Here is a 12,063-nt window from a genome sequence, read left to right on the forward strand (position 1 = left end):
CTTAAAAACTTTCACTTGTTGGGGTGGCTAGGTGGCACAGAGAATAGAGCACTGGCCTTGAAGTCAGGAGGACCTGAGTTCAAATACGGCCTCAGATACTAGACACTTACTAGCTCTGTGACCTTGGACAAGTCACTTAACCCCAATTGCCCTGCCTTCTCTCTCCCAAAACAAAACAACAAAAATTTCCCCTTCATGTGCCTTCCTAGAAAGAGTCTAGTCATCTATAGTTCTCTGCATTTCCTGGTGAGTTTGCCCTTTGAATTATGTGAGGCTTCTCACATGCTACATTTGTAATCTGAGGAGCTGGGTTCAGACCCTGGTTCTGCCCCACACCAGCTATGTGATCTTAAGGGAATTAGTTAACTTCTCTAGGTCTTACTTTATTTATTTCTAAAATGAGGAGATTAGACTAGATCAAAGGTTCTTTTTGTTTGTTTGTTTGTTTTTCATGGACCCCTTTGGCAGTCTGGAGAAATCTGTGGATCCCTTCTCAGAATGATGTTTTTAAGCACATAAATGAAATACATAGCCGAAATCATTCATACTGAAATAAAGTTATCAAAATGTACTTTTTTGAGAAAAAAAAGTTCACAAACTCCAGTTTAAGACCCTTTAGAGTAGAAAATCCCAAAGGCTCCTTCAAACTCCAAATCTACAATCCTATGTGGCAACCTATTCAGAGGAAGCTTGAAGAAGGTGCTAATTATAAAAACATGGGCATAGCCACAAAGAAACCTTTTCCCTAGAGGTTAAACCACAGTCCTCAGAACTTCAAAGGCTGGACTCCAATGAATCCCAGAAACATGATAGAGGTGAGGGCCCTGGTAAGATAGCTTCAAACCCTCTTCTTTGACGTCTCTTCACTGTCTTATCTCACGATTGATGTGCCTCCTGACACTCATATTCTCTTTTTTAAAAATAATTTTTCATTTTCCCCCAATTATATGTAAAGACAATTTTTAAGATTCATTTTTTTATTTGAATTTCAATTTTTCCCCTTCGTCTCCTCTCCCCTGCCTGAAACAGTAGCCAATTTGATATAGGTTATACATGTTCAATCATGCAAAATATATTACCATATTAGTCATGTTGTGAAAGAAGACATAGACCCAAAGGGGGAAAAACACACACACACACACAATACAGAAAGAGAAAAATCAGTATGTGTTCAGATTCCATCAGTTTTTTTCTCTGGATCCATATAGCATTTTTCATCAGGAGTCCTTTGGAATTGTCTTGGATAATTGTATTGCTATGAATGGCTATGTCATTGACAATAGGTCATCATAGTGTTGCAGTTATTGTATACAATGTTCTTCTGGTTCTGCTCACTTCACTTTGCATCTGTTCATGTAAGTCTTTCTGAGTTTTTCTGAAATCAGCCTGCCCATCATTTCTTAGAACACAGTACTATTACATCGCAACTTGTTCAGCTATTTCCCAATTTATCTCATATTTTCTCTTGCCTCCCTACCTCAGAAGCAACTCAGTGGTACAATGGTTAGAGCACTGGACCTGAAGTCAGTAAGAACTGAGTTCAGATTGGCCCTAGACACTAGCTTTGTTACCCTGGGCAAGTTACATAACCTGTGCTTGCCTCAGTTTCCTCAACTGTGAAAATCAGCATCAAAATAGCACCTGCATCACAGAGTTGTGAAGACACAGTACCTGGCATATAGCAGGTATTTTTATTAACGCTTCTTTCCATACCTTTCCTCCCCACTCAGCTTAGCCTTCCAGCTCCCACTGGCATACTACCAGGCATCACCAGTCATCACCCCTCCCCTGGGACGTTTCTGCCCTTTCCTGCAAGGGTGGATGCCTCCCCTAGCCAGCTCCATTTCCTGTGTGCTCTCTTCCCCAGAAGCTTTCTCTTCCTCTTTATCTTGTGCACACACCTAAATTCATGCTTCTCATCTGGGAAAAGGAAGGGCTGGGCCTCTACATCTTATAAAAAAATCAAATTCCTGATGAAGTTCTCCTGCTAAACTCTATACTCTCCAAGTACAACCCAACCCAGAGGACAAGAGGCTTATTTAATCATCTTAACACAATAATATCATTTCCCAAGCCTTACTACCCGTTAGTGACAGAAAAACTCAAAATATTGTCACATTCTCCTGAGTATAAGAAAATAATGTAGGCTTACACTTTGTACCATAGGATTTGTCCAGCTCCTTCATTTTATAGGAGAGGAAACAGGCACAGAAAACAAATGCATTACTGAAAGTCATATAGGTTTGAACAGTGGAATAAGGATTAGAACCCAGGTCCCCAGCTCCAAATCCATCGTTCATTTGTCTGTAACAATAGCTTGCATTTATTATATGACCCAGCACTTTACAATTGTTATTTCATTTAATCCTCAAAACAATCCTGGAAGGAAGGTACTATTATCAACTCCATTTTACAAATGAGGAAACTGAGGGAAACAGGGGCTAAGTGACTTGCCCATGGTCACACAGCTGGCAATTATAAAAAATCAAATTTGAATGCAGGTCTTCCTGCCCCCAGACTTCGGCCTTTATCCACTGTATCACCTAACTGCCTGGATACCATGGACCACAGACTTCATATACAAAAACTATCTACTGCCACAGGCTGTTTCCAGTTCTTCCAGGTGGTGAGATAAATGATTGAGTATAAAAAAGATACCTGTGAGGGAGAGGGGGACAATTAGTAGGAAGTGACAAGTGCAATTAAATTCGTGGGTGACAAATTAGTGGGGAACAAATTAGAGGGGGACAATTAGTGGGCAGCGACAAATGCAAAAATTAAATTTAAAAGTAGAGAAGCAATAAAACATACAAAAATACAAAAAGAGGTTCAGAAGGGGAAACAATTGGGATGATTTTGTTAGTGTCTTGTTCAATTGAATATGCATTTGAAAACCGTATGGAGCAGAAGTCCATAGCTTTATATGATTTTTCTTCATATATTGAAATGTTTTTGTTTGTTGGTTATTGCTAGGTCCATACTTTAAAGAAAGGAAAGACAAGCAAGAAGCCCAAATTCAGTTCAGAACTATTTCAACCTTAGTATCTATGCTCTCATGGGGCAGTGGATAGAGTGCCAGGTCTGGAGTCAGGAAGACTCATCTTCCTGACTTCAAATCTGGCCTCAGTCACTTACTAGCTGTGTGACCCTGAGCAAGTCACTTAAACCAGTTTGCCTCAGTTTCCTCATCTGTCAAATGAGCTGGAGAAGGAAATGGCAAAGCACTCTAGTATCTCTGTCAAGAAAACCCAAATGGGGGTGGAAACAACTGAACAATAGTTATGCTCAGCCACATATTTTTCTCTCCCTACATCAAGAAAACAATGTTTTTCCTTTCATTTTTGACCCATCCAAGCCCTTCTACTTTTTTCTTCTTTAAATCGATAGCCATCATGCTAGCTATTTCTGAAAGGAATGTGCCTTCTTCTTACAAGGACAGATAAAGGCTTAAATTAAAGAGGAACTGGAGTGTTTATGTCTGGCTGAAATGAGAGTGGCGGGAGCTCATAGCACTCAGTCATCCTCCTCCAAATACTTGTTTTCTGTTAGGTTCAGTTTTCTTCCTATCTCTCATAAATTGGAGGATAGCTGTTAATTGGCCCTGGGACTAATTAGAGGGTAGCTGGGAGGTAGCTGTTAATTAGCAACAGGAGAGTGTCACCAATTCGCTTCTACTGCTATTACCAACCCCCTTCTCAACACAAGGCATTATGCTTGGCTGGTGGGGTTTGGAGAGTGGGGGGTAGGCTGGGGATAGGGATGAATTAGAAACAATCCCTGCCCTCAAATTGTTGCTGTTCATCCTTTATTCTCCAAGAGGACCATAAGGGTGACGTCTTGACTTGTGGGTGAATTGAAGTGAGGCAGAGCTGTGCAAAGTCATCAGGCTCACTCTGGAGCACTAGGAAGAGGAATAAAATGAATGTACATAGGTATGGAGAGATTTTTGGTGGTCAGAATGCATCACTAAGTTAGCAATTTTGTTGTTGGCAGATGTGTATATGGAAGGCTATGTCAACCCTGATAATCTGACTTAAGAGCCATAGCAGCTTTGCAACTGCTGTTAAATAAAAACAAAACAAAACAAAAAACAAAACCAAATAACAACAACAAAAATTACAAAACACCAGAGAGCTCACACAGGTAATCAAAACCACAGTTAACTCTAAAAAATAAGACAAAATAAAACCAAAGAGTCAACAGTGATCATAAGCAAAAATCTTCCTTTTTTCACTGGAGGAGGGAAACTAGACACATGTGCCAAGGGCCCCTTCTAGTAGGAGACTGGCTTTAGTGTGGGCAAATCTCCATACTTGTACCAATGGCTGTAGCCCTCACAAAGAGGGGTAACCAATAACGAGACAAGTTTGATCCATAGCAGAACCTCATGACTTGAACATGGGTACTACAGGTGCTTGTCCAAGCTCAGGGACCACCTGGTGTAGGTGTGAAATAATTCTGGGATTTTGCTATGCCCCAGATCTTCCAGAGACTGAGCACAAAGGATTGCTATGTCAAGCTCAAGGCACAGCTTGCTTGCTGAATCTTAGCTCTGGAAAACATGGTGTCTCCTGATAGTAAAAAGAGAAGAGTAAAAAGAGAGGGATGATCTTGGTATGGGGACCCTAACAACTAGAATGTGGAATGGGGTAGAGGTTGATAACCCTTCCATCTTCACCAAATCTTTTTGTTCCTGCACCTAAGTTCATTTGCATACCAACAATAAGAAATCAGTTAAGAGCTGAGAAGAGTCTTGTCATCCCAACCCCCACACAGCTACTGTGGGTTGAGGTGGGTTTCTTTCTTTCTTTCTTTTTTTTTTTTAATGAAATCACTGAAATAGGTTTTGCGGATACAGATCACAATCAGGGATTTCGCTAAAGTGGTGAATTTTTTAACCCCGAGTCAGATAGTGGTATGGGGATAGGGAATGTGACCCAGTGCACAGAGTAGTGAAAAGAATGGGCTTCACAATGGAATGGAATCTTAGCCTATTAGTTTTCTTCTTGTCCAGCTGGCTGTGGTATCTCTAGGAAGTTTATTGTCACCCAGCAAATGGCAATAGAAGCAGCAGTTGTCTCTGAAGAGTCCAAACAACGGAGAGGCAGCAGATGGTACCAAAGGTCAGCTCAGTAACCAGAAAACCAAGAGACAAGGTGGAAAGTGGAGGGGCGAGATCCCTGACATTATTTCCAGGACAGCTCAATGCAATGATATCAGCACAGGACATCAGGGATTCCGCCTGATTGGAGGCATAAATTGCCCAGGATACATGTGCCCCCTGGCTTCTCGTGTCCCTGCATGCGTGCCCTCTCTGCATAGCTCCCTGGCCGTGTGTGTTTTCTGTTTTTGTGCTCTACCTGCTGGGGAGGGGATTGTTGTTCACCCTCCATTTCAAAGAGCACTGACCATATCTCAAGATGACAGCTTGACTCGTTCATGAATTAGATTTAAATGAGGTAAAGTTGCATAGTCATCAGCCTCACTCTCTCTTCCAGAGTCATCAAAGTCCAGTGGCGAGACAAAAGTATATATGATGCATATATACACACATGTATGCATGTGTGTACACATACACACGTGTGTATATGCGTGTATATGTGTATGCGTGTATATATGTGTATGTGTATAGAATCTATATATGAAACTTAGCTATGGGTAGGGCCAATGCTAAATATAACAAAGTATTTGCAGCAGTACTCTTTGTGGTAGCAAAAGAGTGGGCACAAAGTAGTTAGTCATCAATTGAGGAATAGCTGAATAAAATGTGGATGTAATCGGATATTATTGCATCATAAGAAATAACCAGTCTGAAAATTTAGAGAAACTTGGGACAGAACTAGACTGATATAGATCAAAATTAGCAGAGCCAAGAGAACAGTTTACACAATGATCAAAATAAAGTAAAGGAAAACCACTGAAAAACATTCAGAAATCAAATCAATACAGCGATCAGCTAACCCTAAGGGGTTTCTAATGAAGCAGCTCTCTCTTCAGGGCCAAGAGATGGTTTACTGCAAGGACAGATTGAGGCATATTATCAGATATTGCCAAGGCATTGGTTTGGTCTATTTTACTGGGTTTCTTTGTTAAAAGAAAGTCCTATGAGGGGAAGAGGAGGGAGCAGTATTGGGAAATTATTACTTTTTTAAAGTATCAATGAAGCATTTTTCTTTTAAATGGCACCCGGAAAAAATAAATTTAAAAAATTAAAAATAATAACTAAAGAATTAAATGGCATGTGAATTCAATTCTTAGCTCTAGAGTACTTACTAGATGTGCTACCCTGGTCAAATTCCTTCATTTCCCTGAACCTCAGTTTCTTCATCTGTCTAATAGGGATAATTAGACATGTACTACTTACTTCACAGGGTAGTTGGGAAGGAAGTGCTTTGTAAGCTTTAAAGTGCTACAAAAAGGTGAGGGATGAAGATGATCAGTTTTTTCAGGAAGCAGAAAATCATAAGCTTAAGATTTCATGGGGATGGGGTTGAGTGAGGGGGAGGGGGCAGAAATCCTCTAAAACTCCTCCCCAAACTCAGTGTTCAGTTGGGATTCTTCTCCTTATACTCTTAGGCACAGTGGAAAGAACCAAAGAACCTGGGTTTAAATTCTGGCTTTGCCAGGACCATTTCCTACCTAGAATTAATGTGCCCAGAAGAATATTTTGCTACCTTCTTCACCTCTGTGGACTTAAGTTTTCTCATTTGTAAAATACAGGAGTTGAGCTGGATTACCTCTAATGTTGGGGCAGGTAGGTAGTGGAGTGCATAGAGCACAGAGTCTGGAGTCAAGAAGTTCAAATCTAGCTTCAGACACTTAATAGCTGTGTGACCCTGGGTAAGTCATTTAACTCTGTTTGTCTCAGTTTCCCTGTAAAATGAGATGGAAAAGGAAATAGCAAACCATTCCAGTATCTTTGCCAAGAAAGCCCTAAATGGGGTCATAAAGAGTCAGACACAACTGAACAATGACAAAACACTTCTAAAATTCTTCCAACTCTAAATAGTGTATTATCTTTTGATCATCCTAAACCTCCCATTGTCTTTTTTTAAATTAAGAAATGCCTGGTGGCAGATTTTACATGAAGGGAGATGTACATTGGCCCTCTCAACTATGTGGGCCCTGAAGCAGAACATAAGAGAATCCAGGGCCATATTTATATGATTTTATTTTTTAGTTCATACAATTTTTTTTTGTAGTTAGGCTTCTCTTGGTGCCAAATGAAAAACCAGGCTAGAATTCAAATGAAATAATCCTTTTGAGCCCTAAAAATCAGAGCTGTATTTATGCTGTGGGATTCAGAACCCATATCTCATTTCAAGAATGACAGGTTTCTCAAGCAAGCATACCACAGGATGTGGTATTTGTGAATTGTCAATCAAGTGTCAGGCCCCAAGAAAAAATGAACAATTATGCATCCTCAAGGGCCTTGAAATCCTCACTCCAAAAAAGTAAAATGCTAAAAGAAATACTTTACTATGTCCTTAAAAAATAAGGAACTGGGGGCAGCTAGGTGGTGCAATGAGTAAGAGCTTCGGCCCCAGAGTTGGGCCTGGGATTGGTTCCAGCCTCAGATACTTAACACCCACACAAAAAAAACTGGCGGTGTAACCTTGGGCAAGTTACTTAACCCCAATTGCTTTAAAAAAATTAAAAAAATATAAGGAACTTCATGAAGCAGAGACAGACTTGTATGTCAGAGAGCCAACACTGGAATCATCTGAAGAGCTGGAAGCCTGACATCAAACCAGGTTTTTCTTTTCTTTCTTTTTTTTTTTTTGTAAGCAATCAGGGTTAAGTAACTTGCTCAAGGTTACACGGCCAGTTATTTCTGGGTGTGGTGCTAAGTATCTGGGCCCAGATTTGATCCCCAGGTCATCCCAACACTGGAGCCGGTGCTCTTACTCGCTGTGCTGCTACCTGGCCCCCCCAAAACCAGGTTTTTCTAATCTCCTCACAGTCACTACAAGCCAATAAAATTAGGCACCAAACTGCGTTCTTTGTTTTCCTGTACAAACACATGAAGAGGAAAGTGAATGTAATTCCTTTCTAGCAGAAACTCTAGCTGTTCCAGCCCTGGAACCCAGTCCTTCAGGTAAAATTGACACAGGTAAAATTCTTTAAGGCATGTGGCTCAACCTGAAAAGTGATTAATAAAACAGACAAGCCAAGACCAACAGACCTATCAAAAAGGGGATAATTGCTATCCAGTAATAAATACTCATGCAGTCATTTGGCCACTCAACAGAAAGTCATCCTTTTGGCAGGTAGATAAAGCCACAGGGCCAGGGACACACAATCCTAAAAGGTTTTCAGCTTCACTCACAATTAAATTGATCAAACCAGCCATCCCAGTTTAAATTGGAGAAACAGGTGCAAAATAATCAACTACAAGAATACGTTGCCTTATGTTGGCAATTTTTTGACAGCATATAAATCATAGTCTAAAGAACATCTATTGGATCAGCCAAACACCATTTGCTGTCCCCCCTCCAAAAAAGTAATAAAGTCAGATTATTCAGATTGTGAACCAAGGAATATAAAGATAACCTAGGGGTGGTAAAGATAAAGGGGAGGGCTCAGATCAATTCATTCTGCATTTTTTCTGGGTCTTTTCTTCCTGTATCTCATTAACTTCCAATCTGAGTCTAGCCCTTTTTCAGCCAGGCTCCTGCATTCAATTCAATTCAATAAATATTAAACATCAGCTATGAATGAGTCATTGTTCTAGGCACTACCAATACAAATGTAGTGAACTTTCAGAAGTTTCTTGGCTTTGCTAACGAAATGTTCCCCTTCCCTATATTATTATCTGAAAGGCTATAGGGAAGACAAGCAAGAGGATGTATTATGAAGGGAACGTTTTGGTGTCCCTTCACCTCACTAGGTATATACCCCTGCCCTATACAGTTATCTGCAGAGGTTACGGGGCAGATAGCAAGAGGGTGTGTAATCTTTTTTGTTTATGCCTCTGGATATGGTCCTAGAATAATACCCTCATAAGTAACTAACCTTAAGCAAGGGTATATAGTGAATAGGATTAAAAGAGGCTCCTTCTACATCCTCTGCATTCCTTTGATGTAGGATCTTTCTACATCGTCTGCATTCTTTGGGGGTGTCTACATTCTCTTGGGGGGCATAAAATCTCTGTGAGCTCCTTGCATCTTTGGCTCTGTATGAAATGGTCCTGTAATAAACAGACTATTGATTGGTACCCCTTCTCGTCATTCTCACCGCTTGCTAGCCCCCCAGCTGCGCTGGCCGCAGTATACAAAGACAAAAAAAATTAAAGAATTCCTGCCCTCAAGGTTCTATTTGGAGAAGAGTGAGCTAACACTTTATAAGGTGTTGTCCCTTTCTGATGTGGATAATTTTGCTAATTTCAAGGACAGCTGTGAGAGAAATACTCAAAGTTGAATAAAGAGAAAAGACATTTACTCAGAGTAAAGAAGACCAGAGTGTTCTGTTCCTCAGCATCTCATTTTTATATCATTTATAAGTTGAAGTTAATAGCTGGGAAATTCTAATACCAAGAATCATTTTGTGTCTATTGGATAAATGCATATTGCCTAGTGGTGACTTGTTTGCCACAAATGTGAATTTTGATTTCATGCAAGGGATCCTATGGTGGAGCATTGGGGTCGGGCAAAGATCACATCTCTAGAGCTGAGTTTGAAAAGATTACTAAGAAATGAAACAAGGGATCCTGTACCTGAAACTTGGAAGAGCTAACTAAAAAGGGTCAGGGGATGGAGGGGAAGTCTTTCTAGTTATTACAACAGACCTGGAAAAGCTCTGCAGATCCCAGACTTAAGGTTTTTGTATTTTTTTATTATTCTTTTTTTTCATTTTTCAAATGCTTTATTAACTTCTGATTTACATCATTAATTTCTGCCAGCTCTTGAGTTATAAATTTTTGCCCCATTTTTCCCCTACCCACCCCCCCAAAATAGCAATCCCACAGGATATCCCCTCCTCCAATCTGCTCTCTTCCCATATCTTCTCCCATACCCCCTTTGACTTTTCCAGTAGGGCATGGTGGATCTCTATGCCCCAGTGCCTGTATATCTTATTTCCCAATTACATATAAAATAGTATTAATAATCATGTGTGTGTGTGTGTGTGTGTGTGTGTGTGTGTGTGTATATATATATATATATATATATATATATATATATATATATATATATAATTTTAAACATTTGATTTTAAAACTTTGAATTCCAGATTCATTCCCTTCCTCCCTCGTCACCCACCTTTACTGGGAAGATAAGCTTTCAGTATTGGTTGTACATGTGTAGCTATGCAAAACATTACCATAGAAAATATATTGTAAAAGACTGACTATATTTCCCTCCCTCCTATCCCACCACCCATTTGTTCTATTCTCTACTTTGATCCTGTCCCTTTTCAAAAGAGAGTGTTTCCAACTTCCCTCCCCCAGCCTGCCCTCCCTTCCATCATCCCCCCTCTCATCCCCTTTCCCTCCTACTCTCCTGAAGGGTGAGATACCCTATTTAGTGTGTATTTCATTCCCTCCTCAAGCCAAATTCAATGGGAATAAGGTTGACCCATTCCCTTTTGCCTTCCTATTCTTCCCCTCCATTGTAACCATTTTCCCTTGCCTCTTCTATATGAGATAGTTTACCCCATTCTGTCTCTCTCCATCTCCTCTCATTATATTCCTCTCTCACCTCTTAATTTCACCTTTTAAGTATCATCCCTTCCTATTAAATTGGTCCTGTGCCCTCTCTCTATGTATACCTGTAAACATCTATACACACATTCACATGTGTATTCATATGCCCGTATACCTTCTGATATAGACATATATATTTCTATTCCCTTCAACTATTTTCATACTGAGAAAAGTTTCATCAGTTACAATTATCATTTTTCCATGTAGGAATGTTAATAGTTCAACTTTGATAAGTGGCTTATGATTTATTTTCCCTGTTTACCTTCTCAAGCTTCTCTTGCTTCTCATATCTGAATGTCAAATTTTCTATTCAACTCTGGTTTTTTCATTAAGAATGCTTGAAAGTCCTCTATTCCACTGAATGACCATATTTTCCCCTGAAACATGATACTCAGTTTTGCTGGGTAAAAATTTTAATTTTTAAAATTTAAATTTAGACTCAATTCTTGCTATGTTCAGATTTTCATCTAAGATTTTACTAAGATCATGATTAGGAATAATCTTTGTGAGTTAGCATATTCCTGTCTAGTAGCAACACACTGATACTGACAAATTCAAGGATGTTAAATTAGTGTTATTGAGATTAAGGACCCAAATCTTTGAGTGTTTAAGAGAAATTCCAGCAAAGACTCCATATTATTTGTCCTTCTTTTCTCTGACTGGACTTATGTCAAGGAGAAAAGATTCATCATCTAGTTTGTGCTCAGTCTCTGCCTGGCCCATAGTTCATACAGAGAACCTATTTCATGGATTAAGAAACTTCGTTGTGAAACTTGAGATATAATGGTTTAGAAAATTTCCTTAGCTTCTCCTGGGTTTGAAGTCCACAACTCTGTACGGGAGTGAGGACTGTTGGAGGCAGGTGAATTGGCCTTGGATATGGGATCTGATAACGCAATCCTATTTCAATTCTTGCTGTACATTCATCTATACATTGTTTAATTAGTTCTAAATCCGTAAGATTTTTGTTTTTCTGGAACAACGTTCTGGCTTCATTTATAATGTATTGCTTTTCTCTGAGAGTATCCTCCATCTGCCCTGAGGCTGCATGCCATCTCCTTGTGATCCTGAAAATCCTGTGGTATAGACTGAGAACTTCCTGTTGTGTTGCTGTTGTCATCTTTAATTTTAAGGGGCAGAAGAGGAAGTGATGGATGGGTTGGGCAAAATTTCTTTGGGTTTATGTTCTCAGCATCTGTTTCTGTATCCACAAAGAATTTGTGTGCCAGGCACCATACTAAGTGCTGGAACTATGGCAGAGTAGACAACATTGGAGTTAGGAGTGCATGAGTGGATAGCTTGTTTCTTCCCTTGAGAATCTCCTTTTCATCATGGAAATAACATTTCCAATGTGGCCAGTA

At 39.7% G+C, this 12,063-nt stretch overlaps 1 protein-coding gene across 1 annotated transcript; it reads right to left on the reverse strand.

Moving 5' to 3' along the window:
• Positions 1–11,154: 11,154 nt before the first annotated feature.
• LOC138174840 (LYR motif-containing protein 1-like) lies at positions 11,155–11,822 on the reverse strand. The gene has a single exon (XM_069105068.1). The coding sequence runs from the start codon at positions 11,820–11,822 to the stop codon at positions 11,454–11,456; it is 369 nt and encodes a 122-aa protein (XP_068961169.1). The 3' UTR covers positions 11,155–11,453.
• Between the last annotated feature and the right edge of the window lie 241 nt (positions 11,823–12,063).

This window comes from Petaurus breviceps, unplaced genomic scaffold, assembly GCF_028583685.1.
Source record: "Petaurus breviceps papuanus isolate PSGF00001 unplaced genomic scaffold, PetGlider_PUasm1.0 76, whole genome shotgun sequence".
In the NCBI taxonomy this organism is placed as follows: Eukaryota; Metazoa; Chordata; class Mammalia; order Diprotodontia; family Petauridae; genus Petaurus; species Petaurus breviceps.

Coding starts and splice junctions, on each gene's coding strand:
- LOC138174840 (XM_069105068.1), bottom strand. CDS start 11,822: ATGACAACAGCAACACAACAGGAAGTTCTCAGTCTATACCACAGGATT.